Source organism: Candida albicans, chromosome 1 (assembly GCF_000182965.3).
Source record: "Candida albicans SC5314 chromosome 1, complete sequence".
NCBI lineage: Eukaryota > Fungi > Ascomycota > Pichiomycetes > Serinales > Debaryomycetaceae > Candida > Candida albicans.
The window spans coordinates 2621594-2639125 of NC_032089.1; the positions used below are offsets into that span (position 1 = coordinate 2621594).

The following is a 17532-nucleotide window of genomic DNA, read 5'->3' on the forward strand; positions in this document are numbered from 1 at the left end:
GGGTGGCTATAAATTGAGGAACGAAAACAGGATTCACTTTTGTTGTAGATTTGGTAAATTGCCATCAATTTCACAACAACTATCAGATACTATGTAAGCATTTGTTTTAAACATTTTGTGGTGATTGATTGAAATATAGTTAAATAGTACAATTCTTTAGCAAAATGAATCGTTCAATAATAAACTATTCATTGTCACACTAACGTAAAGCTCAATATCCACAACTCAGTTTTTGTAGTTATAACACTGAAAAGTTAGAAAACCCCAATCTTATAACCATAAAAATCTTTGGAAATGAAACGGGTTTGGAGCGTTTACATTTATTAGTTTTCAAATTGGTTAGGAGATATGTTGCTGCATAACCATCAACTGAATTGGCCAAAACTTTACCTATAAGGAAGTGAGAAGAAAAAAACGAATCTTGGCTGAACAATAGTGCCGTTATTCGGAGTAGATCTCATAACCAAAATTTCTGGTTACTTATTACTAGAGAATTGAAGTTGTGTTCGTGTTTGTTTATGGAACTTTGTGGTGTTGCGTAGACATAGTTATTTTTTACATTCCGTATCTTATTTTATGTAACAACAATTATGCATAAGATCGTCCATCTTGTCAAAGATTTGATGTATTAACGATCTACAATAATTTGATTTGATTTGATGTAATATGAAGAACTGGTAATGGGAAAATCAATTCATGTAATATTATATATTGTCTGGTTGCAATGAATATGGTAGTAGTAGTGAACGGACCTAAATAAAAAAACAAGAGCCTCTGATTGTTCAAGAAAAAAAAGTGGGCTGGTCAAATCAAATCAATTTGAACACAAGGCCGCGCCTACCTACAAACATCAACTATTATGATTCTTTCCCATTATTTTGAATGTAGCAATCATCCTTGACCATTTAGCTAAATCAATAAAAGTTTAAACTACTATTAAACCTGTTTGTATACTTTCACATTAAAAAGATTAGTTTACAATTCTTAGATTGAACCAAATTGGGTGATTTTTTCGTTGTTTTCGGGTTAGAGTTTTTTACGCAATTATCATTTCTTCGATTATACACCAGATTCAATAACAACATGCATCTCCCCGAAAAACGCAATAACTAGCATCTAACATAGTAGAAATAGATTTAGTTTTATTGTATGCACACACAAAAAGATGTAATTGGAACTGCCCGGTAAAAATATGTACGTGCTAAAACCCAATTAGGTAATAGCCAGATACCGAGAAGACGCACCACGAGTTAAACAATATATTCTCCTCATAATAATCAGATTCAATATCCAGATCTTGTTGAGCTAGCTACTTGGTGTAAGTACTTTATTGGATTTAAAATTATATTTAACAAGCATACTGTTGTTAATATTATATCTGTTCAACACCAATAATAATAAATGTCATTAATGAATATTATAATCACTGTCTTAATTCCGTTGAAGTATTATTATTGTCAAACTCTCAACATTTTATAAAATCCTATCTCCTATACTATCATCACCAGATATACGAAAATAATGAACAAAGTGCTTCCAATTCGTATGATTTTCTTCTTTGGTTTTTAGTTCTTTGTGTTTGAATTTGCATTAACGTTCTTCATACAATTTTTGAATTTTAGATTGGGTGGTTGTTCAAACCGCGATGCAATTTTCTAATTTGGTTTTGTAACGCAAACTAAAAAACTACAACACCACCAATTATTACAACGACAATAACAAAAATCTACAACAATACGACTTTACGCAATTGAATCGCTAAAATTGAAATTAAACAATAAAGACTAGCCAGTAAAAATAATCTAGAAATGTGGTTTTTATTTATTGTATTCAATCGCCTACTTTACTTGCATTTCTCTTGTTTTCTCTCCCTCCTCCTCCCCCCCTTTGAAAACTGAATTATTGTAAACTCTTATGGTTGAATTTTCGGTGTTTCTTTTTCCATTTTTTAGTCTTAGTTTTAGATATTACATTGTTTTTTCTATTTTGTGATTTGATCATGATGATGGTTCTTTCTATTTCTGCTTGAATTGCTTGTACGTTTTTTTCTTGTTGCTTGTTTAGTCTAATTTAATTGTTGTTCTATTTTATTACAATTTTCGATATGAGTGTTAACTATGACTATCAGGCCAGTTGTAAAATATAAATAAAAGCTATAATCCTCCAATAGTATATAATTCTTAAATAATTCTGGTTGTTTTCCTCTTTCTTTCTAAATTGTATTCATTATCAAAAATTCATTCAGTTTTCGCACCCACTCTCCCATCACTTTCCTTAATCCTACTATTTGGTCCCAATAAATCTACAACTACCACTCCTACATAATGCTTAGTTCTAAAATTTATTCCCTCGTTTTATTATCATTATTTGGATTAGCCAGATCAGCCGATGATGTAACTACTACTATTACCACTACACCTTATGTCACTGCTACCACTACCGTTGGATTACAAGAAGATATTTATGCCACTGAATATATTTATACCGATGACAATGGTAAATTAACAACTACCACTGTTCTTGCCAGTACTGTCACCAATCCGGCCGTGTTACAAGGAACTACACCTACTACTAAGCCATCAGCTGATCCCTCAAGTAGTGATGATAACAGCAACAAACCATCTTCTTCAACAACAGCAACAAGTGATAATAGTGAATCCTCACCAACTGGTTTCTTTACAGAAATTAAAGTTGAAGTTCCAGAAGGTGTTTATTCCACTTCAACCAAATATACCCATACAGTATTGGATGATGGTCAAACTGCTGCTCTTGAATTAGTGGTGTTATATACAGCCTTTTGCGAAGTGTAAAGCAAAAAAAAAAAGAATACCTAAGGTTTTGAATTAAACATCAATTTATGATTTTAATTTGAAACTAAAAATAATCTTAATACTTATGAATGTTTGATCTTTTTATTTTTTTGTTTTATTTCTTTGGTATTTTCTAGTTTGAAATATACCAATCGTGTTTTATTAATTTGTTTGTCTCTTTACCCTGGTTTTAATCTAGAATATACATAGAAATATGTACAATATAAACTCCAGTATTTTTGTTTTTAAAACACATTACATTGTAAATATTCAGGTCTTGATTCACAATAAGGAATATTATTGTTAGCACCATCGTCATCAAGGTACAAAATTATTCCTAAATCTTTTTTAAATCCATTGGTGAACAATTTCTTCCAAGGAGTTACATAATTGAATTCATACTTAACAAAACTTTTGGCCGTTGACTTGTTCTTTTTAAATGATATATGTTTATGAAGTTTCTTGAAATTAGTGGCAAGATTTTGTTGATGAATAAGGTTTTTTTCAATTTTAATTAAGCGATATTTTGATTTTGGTAATGATATAATATTCTTATTGAATGGTTGTAAGATTTGTATTATTTCACCTTCTATTCTATCAGGTTTGTTTATGAGTTTATCACCAAAGTCAATTCCAGCAGCAGCAACAGAAGCAGTACCACCACGACAAGTAATGGTATGACTTCGATATCTGCTCAAATTAATTCCATTCAACCCTAAATCAATGTTTATTCCTAATAACAACAAGAAATTACCACCAATGAAAAAATTCAATGGTGTTGATAATATTTGTCCTGATTTACCTTTTGATTTTAGTATGGTTATCGAAAAAGAAGTAGTATTTTTCATTTTTAAACAACCACTCAACGGAATTGCATTCTTGTTACCGAAATTAAAACCATAGTTGATAGTTTTGCTAAAAGTGCCATCGGTTTCATTGTTATTGGGATTAAATTTGTTATTGATAGTATTATCGTTAGTAGAATTGGTATTTATCAATTTGGACTCATTATAATTAGATGATAAATAGTTATAATCACCAAAATCAACTTCAATCAATTCAATGGAGTCGGATATAAAATCACCATTGGGATCTGTAATTATGAAAAATGTAGAATTAGTTTCATTGAAACGAATAATGGTATTCGAAATCTTATTGATACTATGTGTATCTGAATTTGTGTTTGCAGTGGTTGTAATCACTTTGTTGAGATCTGCATCAAGGTTGGAAAGTTTTTCCTTACTAATTGTTGTAGGATGATCATTATTGATATCATTGTTTGCAACACCAAAACTTGTAGTTGTCATTAATTGATGTAAATAAACTGATTTCAAAAAATGTTCTTGATTCAAAAAATACCGACAAATGAATAATTCTCGATTATTATTCTCGCTATTGAACTTATCAACAATTGTAAAATATTGAATTGTTTCTTGCTTTATACTTTGTAGTAAGTTATATAATTTATCGTTGTTATCATCGAAGACATTGACATTCCTAGCATTACTTTTTACAATGTCCCTTATACTTGATTGATAGCTATAATTAACGACATGAATTGGTGTTATTTGGACACTTGAACAGAAAACAACAAGCTCCAACAACACCAATAACGCCACTCTCATAATTATATTTGCATTAAAACCCTTTTAATGACTTTGCTTCTTGCACTTTATACAGCTTTTGCAAAGGATACACCAAGAAGTATTGGGTGTTGAATATTTAAATGGGTGTATGTGTTGCAAAAAAAAGAATCTCGTCACAATCACGAACACTAAACTACTACTATTCAGAATTACAAACAATGTTAACAACTGTAAGATAAATATGAAAGAACAAACCCTAATCAATCTATTTATTTAGACATATATATAATAATAATAAGGGATAAAGAAACAGTATTCTAATGAAACACATTTGATAACTATCAAACAAGAAAAGAAATAAGAAACAAAAAAAATTCAAACTAAACTAACAAATCAAATCAAACAAGCAACCAAGCAAACAAGCAAGCAAGCCTTTCTTTACAATACAAAAAAAAGAACCAATCCCAATACCATTAATATTTATTCTTCAACTTCAAACTCAAACCCTTAGTTTCTTTCATTTAGAAAATCCCCAATGAAGCAGCTGATTTCAATGGTTTCACAATTTTCAAATTTAACCCACCACTGGAACTATGATTACGTCTATGTTTCTGTGATTTTGATGATGGTGTCATGGAACCAGCAGCATCACCACTACCAAACATCCCTGAAGTATCTGAACTATCGACGTCTGACAATACACGAGGTTGTTGTGCTGGTGATGGAATAGTGGATGGGGTGAAATTTGTAGCTGGATTAGCCATCATTAATGATCTTCTTCTACTTTCTTTTAAAAATTCATTGATGGAAAGATATTCTTGTTGAAAATTCAAGATCCCATTATGTCCATTTTTGTAATTGCCAAAACTAGCACTAGCAGCCAATCTTTGTTGTGGTTGTTGTGGTGGTTTACCTTCGTATTCGTCATCTAATTTTTTGGAGGAATAAATTGAGAAGCCTTCTTGAAGTGATTCTTTATCTATATCATTAGCCAATCTCAAAGATCCATTTTTGGAGATTTGACTATCAGAACTTCTATTGATCAAAGTATTAGAATGATCTTCTCCACCTTCTTCTTCTTGTTCATCATCACCATCATGGTTATGACTACCGCCATCAAAGTGTTCTTCTTGCTGTTGTTGATGCTGCTGTTGTTGTTGTTGATATTGGTGATGAGGTTGGTTACCTTCTTCTACTTCTCTTCTATCATCATCATACATGTTGTCAATTAACTCTGGATCAGGTTTAAATGCTGAGATACTTTGAATGTCATCTGTAGAAGTTGTACCAGATCTTTGCATAATATCAAGTCCACCTCCAAACCCAGTACCAGTGCCAGCACTGCTGACTCCACCAATACTTTGTTGGCGTTGTAATAATAAAGTTTCTCGTTTAATACTCATTTCCTCTTCTTTATATTTATTCAAATCTTCTAATTTCATTTGAATTTCTCCTAATCTATTTCTGAACCCTAGCGTCTCACGTGAAATCAATAATTGTTGTTCCTTTAATGATAATTTCAATTTATTGATTTTATTGTCTCTACTCTCAATAATTTTTTCACTGATCAACAAATGCTTTCTCAAATTAATGTTAACCAATTCAACTTCATTCAATTTATTAGTAATATTCTGTAAAGAATTTTCCAATGAAAACAATTTACTTTCTTCTTGATGTGATGTTTTCAAATTTTGCATCTTCAAATTCAATATCACATTTTCTAATTCTTCAATTTTCTTATCACGACGATCTAATTCATCGCTCATGTGACTATTTCTCGCAAGACTAGGCGGTGGTGACGATATAATTGACGCGGTAGATGGTATTGGTAACCGAGATTGGAAGTTGCTGGGTTTAGTGGCCAAAGACGTGGCAATACTAGTTGTGGTAGCAGTACTATTTCTCATCATGGAGAACATCAGTGGTGATGAATGAGGTTCTGAACGGTACGATGATAATTCATCTTCCAATTGCTTGATATAAGATTGATTACTTTGATTCATCTTCTCTAATTGAGTAATTCGATTCTTCAAAGATGCTGTACTCAATTCAGTGTTTACATGAGCACTATTCTTAATTGATTTAGCTCTGGTACCAAATCGAAGTGTCGACAACGTTTCCAACTCATTGAACGAAGATGGTGAACAATTGATGATTAACGAGGTTCTTGAATTACCACCAATGGATTCCTGTAGAATACGTGTCAATTTGGAATCTCTATAGGGGATATGAGTTGATTTGCCATCAGTTAAGGCATTGATCACATTACCCAATGCTGATAATGAAGAATTAATTTTCTTTGCTTCTTCTAAAGTTTGCCCCTGAGCACCAGTTTTGTCAACTTTTTCACTACCGGCAAGATCAACAAGAAACAAGTTTGATCGTTTAATCACTTCAGTCTCCATATGCTTTTGAGTTAATTTAACTTGGAAAATTGTGTGTGACCGCGAACTTTCTTCATTCATTTGAGTAGATGATATGGAACGGTACTTTAACCCTTCAGAAAGAATATTTAATAGCTCCAATTCATTAGTAACCAGTCTTGTAGCTAGCCCCTTCACATATATACCATTCAGTTTGTCTTCATGTATAGTGAATTTATGATCAAATTCATTGTTGACAACATCGATTAAATCTCGAATTTGTTCCATATGAATTTCCATAAACGAAACACACACAGAATATTCCACCTCTGACGACACGGCTTCATTTGCCGAAATTCTCTCAAATATTTCATGGGATATTCTAGGTATAATACCTTTGGAATTAGGATCCAGTAATTGTGGTCCACCCAACATGGTATACGATTTACCTGAACCAGTCTGACCATAGGCCAAGACAGTACCATTGTAACCATTTATTAAATCATCGACTGTTTCGGCAATGGAGAATTGGTAGATATCTAATTGACTTGCTTCAGGGGAAAATACTCTGTCAAAAGAATAATGGGTTGTGTAATCCTTTCCATATAATGTCACAGTTTGAGTGTTTGGAAATTCAACAATCAGTTTACCCTTTTGTAGTTCCTTTTCATTTTCAGGTCGAAATCGACAAATAACTTTGATGTTGTTGATAGTGGAGATATTAGAATCCATTATAAATGTAGATCCTCTGACTTGTGATGGAGCCAAGAAATTGAATGGCAGCCCAGAACTATTCATGGAATCATCATAATATTCGACACTTCTATGTGAAGTAAGATCCCCATCAAATGATTTTGAATGTACACTAGACATAATTAGATCAAATGGATTCTTATTTTTAGTGGTAGACTTGCCGTTTTAATGACTAGGCTGAAAATTTTGTTGATGAAACAATGGCTTTTGAAATTCTTGTTGCGAAATCCCGTTGAAAACCAATACTTTTGAAATGGATGAGTTGATAGAAAAAAAAAAAAAAAACAAAACAAAAAACACGAACTTCAGTAAGGGGAAAAAATTGGATGTGGGAAAGACTTTTGTAAATTATATATACTGGAAAGAACAAAAATTGAAGGAATAAAAAGAAAAAAATCAGGAAAATCACCACAAGTTTATAAACTAAGTACACTTGAGTGTTTTATAAAGTTATTGAAATCCAGAAGATTCTGGATTATATTAATATAAATTTTTGGTGGTGGTGGTGTTGTTGTATGGGAAAAAAGAAAACAATATGCAATCTTACCAAAAATAATTTTCTCTTCTTTTCTTCTTCTCTCAGTTTTGAATGTTTCTTTTGTTTTCTCTTTTTCGTGTAAATTGTGCGACTGTCCCGCCCAAAAAAATTATTGTTGTTTTGTTTACAACTATTGTTTCTGTCTCTTTATAGTTTAAATTTATCTTTGTGTAATCGTCTTTTTGGTAATGTGAACAATTGGTATTCCTTCACCTGTTGTAATCAATATGCTGGTATTTGCTGGCAATCCCGAATTTATCACTCTACCACAGTATTACAGTTATAATATTTCAAATGTGAAGGATGAGATAAAAAAACCTAACTCGATTGAAGCACAAGAAAAAAACAAAGGATTGAGGTTGTATGAAAAAAAAACTAAAACTTAGACTCTCGAGGGGGATTAACCAAATTGAATGAATAGCGATGGGATACTTATATATATATAAATTCCCTAGTTGTCTTCAATTATACTGATGTCGTAGTTGTTGTTATTGTTTATCAATTTGGCTTGTTTTAAAAAGGAATTCTTTGCCTTTCTGCTTTACTTCTCGTTCTCTCGTTTTCTCGTTTTGGGTTGACTTTGAGATAAAACGAAAAATAATAATAATAATTTTTTTTAAACCGCTTCGTGTAACACAAAGATTATGAGCTCTGTTTTTTTCTTTGGTGGTAGTAAGATTGAGATGATGTGCTAATCGATTAGTTATAGTTTAGTGCCACACCAACCCAATACCCAACTTGTAGTAACTATTATTCACTTACTATAGGAATATTCAGTAATCAAGTAGTGCCAAGATATAGCCTGGCTTAAATTAAGGGGGGGTGGAGATAATACAGGGAATGTAGTTTATTAGATGCACACAAACTAGTTTGAAGTGGAAAAATACACGCGTGTAAAACAAAAAAAAAAGAACTTGCTTTTACAACCACAAAATATTCTAGATGCTTCTGATGGTGGTAGGAAGAAAAAGCAATTAGTTTGATAAGTTGTTGGGTTTGTGACTAAATCAGTCGAGTTTGTCGCCTTGTCAAATGAAGTATTGATTGTTTTTTTAAAACAAATGAAATCAACACTTTTTTGCAACACCAATTAAATGAAAAAAAAAAGAAGTGGTGGATAAAGAGTTGGAAAATTTGTAGGGGTTTTGACAACCTACAAATAAGACACCAAAGAAGAAGTTTGTGGAAATAAAAAAATAAACTGGAAGAAACTTGAGGGGACCAATCAAATAAAATGTCCAAACTTTAAAAGACTCACAAATACTATTCTGAACAATTGGTTTGTGTTGGTTAATTATACTTTTATTATTTTGGTATTGAATTTTGTTGAATATGATTTATTCTGTTTCTATAGACGTAGTATCTCCAATGACTAACAAGGTTTCTCTAATCGAAGTTGCTGGCTACCGATGCTTCGTCTATGCTTTAAATAGAAGTACCTACTTAATGTACAAGTTTTCCAAACCGATGAATCTGTAGAGGTTACAAAACAGCGAAAAAAAAAAAAACAACAAACCCTTGATAATCTAATTAATTAAACGTATGGGCTTATTTGCTTGTGCGTTTAGTATATGCATAATTAAGGATCACCAATAAAAAATACTTTCTGTTGCTATTGTACTCGGTTTTTAGGCTTATTATTTTGGAACTAGTTTAAATTTAGTCAGTTCATGGCTTGATAAATTTACAATGAAATACAAAGGACAAACACCTATTCAAGAAATCAAATCAGAATTAGCTTTTTTTGTTAAGATAATTTCCTATTTCGATACTGTTCCAATGTCAAAGTTTCAAATAACGAAAAACAGTTGAATTATTACTGTTTTATCTCCTCCTTCTAAAAATCAAACACCCAACAACAACAATACCACCACTAAAATATGTTTTAGTTATCTGTTCTCTTTTTTCTCACCTTTACAATAACGAACAACCTCAAACAATAACCACCAAATTAATTCGATTGTTAGATGAGCAACTAACATCTCGTGGCTTTGTCTTTTAGGACAAGGCAATCAAGTAGGTAACGTTTCAACCCTTTCACTCTCTTGTTGTTTTTTTTGTTTTGTTCATTGTTGGCTTTTAGCGTTGTCAGGGCGAATTCCCGTCATCGTCATGAGATTTTTCATTTGTTATTTTTTGCGTACATACCACAGCAATAATTTATTTTCCATTATTAACGAATCTTATATGTGAGCCTATTAAACCAAGATTTCTTTTTTGAAATATGAAGTGATTCTTTCATCTTCTTCTTGTTTTTATTAATGTCGATCTTAGGCCAGACTTTCATCATAATAGTAGCATTTTCTTATGAAACTCTATATTAAGTGCTTTGCAATATTTTTTTATTTTCTAATTGGCAATCTTGCGGTTAACACCCCAACAATTTCCGAGTTTTTCATTGAGCCTACAACTTTGGTTTATTTTACGCGTTTTTTTAAGCTTGTTTATTGGTTGCATTTAAAACAAGAACGAATTCTCACTTTCTCTTTTCATTCTTCCTTTTTCAAAATAGTACCTCATCCCTTGAAATTAAGTACAAGTAGATCATCGAAATACAAGAGAAACATGCCCTTGAAAAAAAAAAGGGGAAACATAAATTTTGTGTTTACTTCAATGTCATTATCGTCGTCTAATTCAATAGTGAAAGAAAAGGACGTGTACTATCAAACAAAATATTGTTTTTCTGCTTACATAATATCACGTGTTCATATTTTTTTATTTTTTCAAATTTGAAGAAGTCAAAAATCTGCAGTAGTCATCTCCCATCCAGAGTCTAATATCAGTATTTTTCTTTATCTAATCAATATCTTTGCAGCCACATACCAAACTGATTGAAACCTTAACTAGCTACATCACCATTTATTAACCATCTAAAGGTACTAATGAAATAGCAAACTACAATCAGACTTGACACATGTTGCCAAATTAATTAATAATAAATTAATGAAGAAAAAATTTTCATCAAGAAATCACCAGATATCACGTGATATCATTGTAAAGAAGCGTTTACGAGGGGGGGCAACACGTTAATTAGTCATTTCATAGTTAATATGACAGGAGAAAAAAAATCAAAATTGGATGAGAAATTGATCGATGATTGTTGTAATATAATTTTTCATACTTTTTCTATCATTCTTTTCTTCAATAAGTCAATTCAATTTCTAACAAATTAGTATCAATATTTTTTGTTTGATTCTTTTTGAATAACACTATACAACAATGTCATCTCCTCAACAAATTGTCAACTCATTCCAACAAGCCTTGAATTTATCAGGATCTCCAAATGCTGTTTCTACATCACCAACTCAATCATTCTTGAGTCAATATGTTCCAAGCAAGCCAGCTAAAGCTTTGAAACCTTTCAAAACTGGTGATATCAAAATTTTATTATTGGAAAATGTTAACCAAACTGCCATAAATATTTTCAAAAACCAAGGTTACCAAGTTGAATTTTATAAATCATCATTACCCGAAGATGAATTATTAGAGAAAATCAAAGATGTTCATGCCATTGGTATTAGATCAAAGACTAAATTAACAGAAAAAATCCTTAAAGCTGCTAAAAACTTGGTGGTTATTGGTTGTTTCTGTATTGGTACCAATCAAGTTGATTTGGAATTTGCTGCCAAATCAGGTATCGCTGTTTTCAACTCTCCATTTTCAAATTCTAGATCAGTTGCTGAATTAGTCATTGCTGAAATCATTACTTTGGCTAGACAATTGGGTGATCGTTCAATCGAATTGCACACTGGTACTTGGAATAAAGTCAGTGCCAAATGTTGGGAAATCAGAGGTAAAACTTTGGGTATTGTAGGTTATGGTCACATTGGTTCCCAATTATCTGTCTTGGCTGAAGCTATGGGTATGAATGTTATCTATTATGATGTCATGACCATTATGTCTTTAGGTAACTCGAAACAAGTTGAAAGTTTGGACGAATTGTTGAAAAAAGCCGATTTCGTTACTTTGCACGTCCCAGCTACTCCAGAAACCAAGAACTTGTTGAGTGCTCCACAATTTGCCGCTATGAAAGATGGTGCTTACGTTATAAATGCTTCTAGAGGTACTGTTGTTGATATCCCAGCTTTGGTTCAAGCCATGAAAGCCGGAAAAATTGCTGGTGCCGCTTTAGATGTTTACCCTCATGAACCAGCAAAGAATGGTGAAGGTTTATTCAGTGATAGTTTGAATGAATGGGCCAGTGAATTGTGTTCATTGAGAAATGTGATTTTGACTCCACACATTGGTGGTTCTACCGAAGAAGCCCAATCTGCTATTGGTATTGAAGTTGGTAATTCATTGACCAAATACATCAACGAAGGTGCCTCTCAAGGTGCTGTTAACTTCCCAGAAGTTTCATTGAGACCATTAGATTTGGATCAACAAAATGTTGTCAGAGTATTATATATCCATCAAAACGTTCCTGGTGTGTTGAAAACTGTCAACAATATCTTATCCAATCATAACATTGAGAAACAATTCTCCGATTCTCAAGGTGATATTGCTTACTTAATGGCCGATATTTCTGATGTTGATATCAGCGATATACAGTCATTATATGAACAATTAGAACAAACTCCATATAAAATTGCTACTCGTTTGTTGTATTAATTTTGAGTTACCTGTATAATCTTGTTTATTAATTAGCGCCTTTTTTTTATTAGTCTATAGAAAATTTTTATTATAATATGTTTATGAAGAAAAAACAGAAAACAGGATTTGACTTCCATCTTTTTTAATACTTCAGTAGTTAAACGCTTAGACTTCCAGAATTGTCAATCCGAACCAACATGCAAGATATCATTGATAACCAGTTTCTACTTTTGGAATTCTCATATTTAGATGATGAAGACGATGGTGATACAGGATTTACTACAGTCAGTCATTCTACTTCAAGAGATTCATTTTTTGACATTCATGGAAGTGATTTTACTACAAGTACATCAAGTCAAAACAATATGGGAGACAAATTTAAAATTGCCAACAATCTCCATAGCAAGAGCCAGAAATTAGCCGCCGTAATTCAAAAATGGTGTTTCAAGAAATTCTACAAGAAATCAAAAGTAAAACTGAATGCAAGTAAGAAAATTCTGATCATCTCAAAAAAGCTTGACAATAGTAATGACAAGTTTGTTTATTTTGATCAATCAACAGAATTAGAAAGAACTAGCAATATTGCAACTGAACAATCCAAAAGAGATAATGGAAACGTCATGACTTGAAAAGTGTTACCTCAATTTAAAAATACTCTCATTTCGGTATTGTATACTTGATTGAAATATATATATTTATTCAACTATGTATAGCATTCAGCGATAATCAATCTAATCTGTTTGCTTCTTGATGGTGTTTTTTTGCAATTCCTGTATATAATACCACCAATGTTTTCTAACCACAAAACAAACAACCAAACCAAGCAAGAAACTTTTCTTTCACTCACCAAAATTCTCGTTCATCAAATATGGTGGCAACACCAAAAATTTGTTAACAACTTTTTTTTTCTCTCTCTTTTCCTTTCCTTCCCTTCTAATTTGACAACTCTATTTGACTTGGAAACAACTTTAGATCCACATTTTATATTACATATTTGGTATTCCCAATTAATTAGTTTTGTTTTGTTATTTTTTTTGTCAAGTTTAAATAAAGTTATAACAAGTAAACTATGGCATTGGTATCTGCAGCACCATATTTGGCATTATTGGGAGAACCCGATTCAACTTTAAAATCGTATGCCTTATCATCTTTAAATCAAGTTGTTGATCAGTTATGGGCTGAAATTGCCAATAATATCACTGAATTGGAAGAATTATATGAAGATGATTCATTCGACAGGAAAGAATTGGCCGCTTTGGTCATATCGAAAGTTTATTACAATTTGGGAGATTTCGACGCCGCCGTTAAATATGCATTATATGCTGGCAATGAATTTAATTTGGAAGAAAAATCTCAATATATGGAAACCATTGTAAGTCAATGTATCAATTTGTACAATTCATTATCTCAACAGAAATTCAACGATTCAACAACAAAGATTGATCCTCGTTTGACAGCCATTTTCGAAAAAATGTTGAACAAATGTTTGAAAGCCAATGAAGTAAAATTATCATTAGGGGTTGCCTTGGAAAGTTACCGATTAGATTTAGTTGAATCGATTTTACAAGACCAAATAAAAAACAATGAAGAACAAGCTTTGAATTTGATCAACTATGTGTTAGTGTGCTCAAATAATACTGTTAGCAACACTAATTTTAGAGTACAAGTGTTGAACTCCTTGATATCTTTATTATTATCTTTGAAAAAGCATCAAGATTTTTTCACAATCATTAAAATCATTGTACAATTGAACGATTCTGAATTAGCTGTCAAATTATTCCAAGAATTGATAAACCAAAATGAAGATTTAATTGCTTACCAAGCAGCCTTTGATTTAGTTAATGCTGCTTCACAAGAATTATTGGACTTGGTGATGGAAAAATTGTCTAACGCCAAGGAATCTGAAAATGGCACCTTGAAGAAGATTTTGAATATATTGTCTGGAGTGCCAACCTGTGATTTGGACAATACATTTTTATTCAAAAACAATAATGCTGATATCACCATTTTGAACAAAACCAAGAACTTATTAGATGGCAGAAGTTCGATTTTCCATTCGGCAGTCACATTTGCCAATGCTTTCATGCATGCTGGTACTACCGATGATTCATTCTTTAGAAAGAATTTGGAATGGCTTGGTAGAGCAACCAATTGGTCTAAATTTTCTGCTACTGCAGCATTGGGTGTTATTCACAAAGGGAATTTATCACAAGGACGTACCATATTAAAACCATACTTGCCAGGATCATCTGGTTCAGCCAACAACAAAGGTGGTTCCTTGTTTGCCCTTGGATTGATCTTTGCTGGACATGGTAGAGAAGTCATTGGAACTTTGAAATCATTTATTGACGACAACGGGAATGCCGCAGGATCCAACGATATTGATATTCAATTGCATGGAGCAGCTTTAGGTGCAGGTGTTGCCGGTATGGGCTCAAAAAGTGAAAGTCTTTACGAATCTTTGAAAGTGGTTTTGTACTCTGATTCAGCAATCTCGTCACAGGCTGCTGCTTTGGGTATGGGATTAGTAATGTTGGGTTCAGGAAATGAGGAAGCCATCAAGGATATGTTAACTTATGCCTTGGAAACTCAACACGAAAATATTATTCGAGGATTAGCTATTGGTATTGCCTTGTTGAGTTATGGCCGTGAAGAAAAAGCCGATGAAATCATTGACCAATTGATGAACCAAGAATCGTCGATTTTGAGATATGGGGGTGCATTTACTATCGCCTTAGCTTATGCTGGTACAGGAAACAACAATGCTATTAAGAAATTATTACATTTTGCAGTTTCTGATCCCAGTGATGATGTAAGAAGAGCTTCTGTCTTGAGTTTGGGATTCTTACTTATTCGTGATTACACAGCAGCACCACAAATTGTTAAATTATTATCTCAATCCCACAACCCTCATGTGAGATATGGTACTGCTTTAGCTCTAGGTATTTCTTGTGCTGGAAGAGCCTATCCTGCTGCAATTGAAGTTTTGGAACCATTGACGAAAGATGCAGTTGACTTTGTAAGGCAAGGTGCTTTAATGGCCAGTTCGATGATTTTAATTCAACAAAATGAATTTATCTATCCAAAGGTTAAAGAATTCACTAAACAATATGCTGACACTATTAAAAACAAACACGAAGATGCATTGGCTAAATTCGGTGCTACTTTGGCACAAGGTATAATAGATGCCGGAGGCAGAAACTCAACTATAAATTTGGAAAATTCACAAACAAACACATTGAATACAAAGGCAATTGTTGGGTTGACATTATTTGTGCAATCATGGTACTGGTTCCCATTGGCTCATTTCTTATCTTTATCATTTGCTCCTACTTCGATCATTGGTGTGAGAGGTCAAGATTTGAAGGCACCTAAATTTGAATTGAATTGTCATGCCAATCCAGAATATTTCCAATATCCTCCAAAAGTGGAAGAGGCCAAAGAGAAACAGCCAGATAAATTGGCCACAGCCGTGTTATCTACAACTGCTAAAGCTAAAACTAGAGCCAAAAAGAAACAATCTCAGAAAGAAGGTGGTGATATCAAAGCTGAAGATAAGATGGATGTTGACGAAGAAACGAAACCGAAAGTTGATGCCAAAGAAAGTAATGACGATGAAAAGAAGGAAACGAAGAAGCAACCAGTTTCAGATGAGCCAGTGACTGTTCGTTACGCCAGAACTCCTTACAAAATTTCAAATTTGTCTAGGGTATTACCGGTGCAATCTAATTTTATTTCCTTTATTAAAGACGATAGGTTTGTTCCAGTAAGAAAGTATCGTGGGTCTAGTGGTATAGTGGTATTGCAAGATAACAAACCAGAAGAGAAAGTAGAGTTTATCAAGACAGTCAGACAATTGAACATCACCGAAGCACCAGTGCCTGAACCATTTACATTGAGTGGTGAAGATTTGCAAGATGATGAATAAATATTGTTACAGAATGTATAGATTGAAATGATAATAAAATATAAGATTTTTAACAGAAAAAAAAAAGAGGCATCTAATTAAATGTCATATCTATTTTTGTTTCTATGAGCAGTCTAAGAATTTGGGGTCTGTAATACAAGCAATCTCAAGGCTTTTTTTGTCAAACAATACAAACTTGGGGAAAAACGTCCAACCCTTTTTTTTGGAATTTTTCAATCCAAACTTTGTAAATTTGACTTCACGTTGTTTAACTTTATCTACTGTAAAACTTTTCACCAACACGGCAATTTGTAAATGATTCCCAGCATTGATTTCACAAGTTAAACTTCCACCAATACCGAAACTACCAACTAATTCATTTTTAAATGCTGGACCAATTCCACCCAAAAAATTACTGAAATCCAATCTTGCATTACCACCAGATCCCAAGTCAATTGACCATCCTTGTTTATAAGTTGCCCGATTCTGGGAATGATTAGGTATACAATTTTTAAACCTCGCCCATATTTGAGATTGAGATACACTGATTGCATCTTCATAAGATACCTCAATATATTTAGTGGATGATTTGGCAGGTTTGGATTGTTGGTTAAATATATTATCCACAATTTCATCACTGAAAATATATGAGCTGGTCGAAATAACTTGAACGACCTTGTTGTTGTCTAGTTCTGACGTCTTAATATCGTTATACTTATCAACTTGTACCATATTAGATTTGTAGGTCAATAATAACTCAGTGTCTATCATGGTGGGCTCTACATATGGCAAAATCTCTAATCCCAAGACAGTAGTTATAATAGTAAAGATGACTATTTTCATATACCCTGGTCAAGCACATTTTCGAAGCAACATCGGTAGCTTTTAAAAAAAATAGTACGGTTAGTCCAATTTGTATAGCAGCATACCAAAAAAAAATTGCACAACTGGACCTGATGATTGTGAAGCATACACAACTAAT

At 32.6% G+C, this 17532-nt stretch overlaps 7 protein-coding genes across 7 annotated transcripts; 4 read left to right on the plus strand and 3 right to left on the minus strand. All coding sequences in view use genetic code 12, as the record gives it.

Moving 5' to 3' along the window:
* Window positions 1-2324: 2324 nt before the first annotated feature.
* On the plus strand, window positions 2325-2810 carry CAALFM_C111990WA (uncharacterized protein; the record flags this gene model as incomplete). Its single annotated transcript, XM_711243.1, has 1 exon — window positions 2325-2810. One exon carries the CDS (start codon window positions 2325-2327, stop codon window positions 2808-2810), a length of 486 nt encoding a protein of 161 aa, XP_716336.1.
* A 245-nt stretch (window positions 2811-3055) lies between these two features.
* Window positions 3056-4435, minus strand: CAALFM_C112000CA (uncharacterized protein; the record flags this gene model as incomplete). Its single annotated transcript, XM_711242.1, has 1 exon — window positions 3056-4435. The coding sequence occupies one exon, from the start codon at window positions 4433-4435 to the stop codon at window positions 3056-3058; it is 1380 nt and encodes a 459-aa protein (XP_716335.1).
* Window positions 4436-4917: 482 nt separating this feature from the next.
* On the minus strand, window positions 4918-7632 carry KIP4 (Kip4p; the record flags this gene model as incomplete). Its single annotated transcript, XM_711241.1, has 1 exon — window positions 4918-7632. The coding sequence occupies one exon, from the start codon at window positions 7630-7632 to the stop codon at window positions 4918-4920; it is 2715 nt and encodes a 904-aa protein (XP_716334.1).
* A 3637-nt stretch (window positions 7633-11269) lies between these two features.
* On the plus strand, window positions 11270-12661 carry SER33 (phosphoglycerate dehydrogenase; the record flags this gene model as incomplete). The annotated part of the gene is made up of 1 exon (XM_711239.1): window positions 11270-12661. One exon carries the CDS (start codon window positions 11270-11272, stop codon window positions 12659-12661), a length of 1392 nt encoding a protein of 463 aa, XP_716332.1.
* A 179-nt stretch (window positions 12662-12840) lies between these two features.
* On the plus strand, window positions 12841-13272 carry CAALFM_C112040WA (uncharacterized protein; the record flags this gene model as incomplete). Its single annotated transcript, XM_711238.1, has 1 exon — window positions 12841-13272. One exon carries the CDS (start codon window positions 12841-12843, stop codon window positions 13270-13272), a length of 432 nt encoding a protein of 143 aa, XP_716331.1.
* A 440-nt stretch (window positions 13273-13712) lies between these two features.
* On the plus strand, window positions 13713-16571 carry RPN2 (proteasome regulatory particle base subunit; the record flags this gene model as incomplete). Its single annotated transcript, XM_711236.1, has 1 exon — window positions 13713-16571. The coding sequence occupies one exon, from the start codon at window positions 13713-13715 to the stop codon at window positions 16569-16571; it is 2859 nt and encodes a 952-aa protein (XP_716329.1).
* A 102-nt stretch (window positions 16572-16673) lies between these two features.
* Window positions 16674-17393, minus strand: CAALFM_C112060CA (uncharacterized protein; the record flags this gene model as incomplete). Its single annotated transcript, XM_711235.2, has 1 exon — window positions 16674-17393. The coding sequence occupies one exon, from the start codon at window positions 17391-17393 to the stop codon at window positions 16674-16676; it is 720 nt and encodes a 239-aa protein (XP_716328.2).
* Between the last annotated feature and the right edge of the window lie 139 nt (window positions 17394-17532).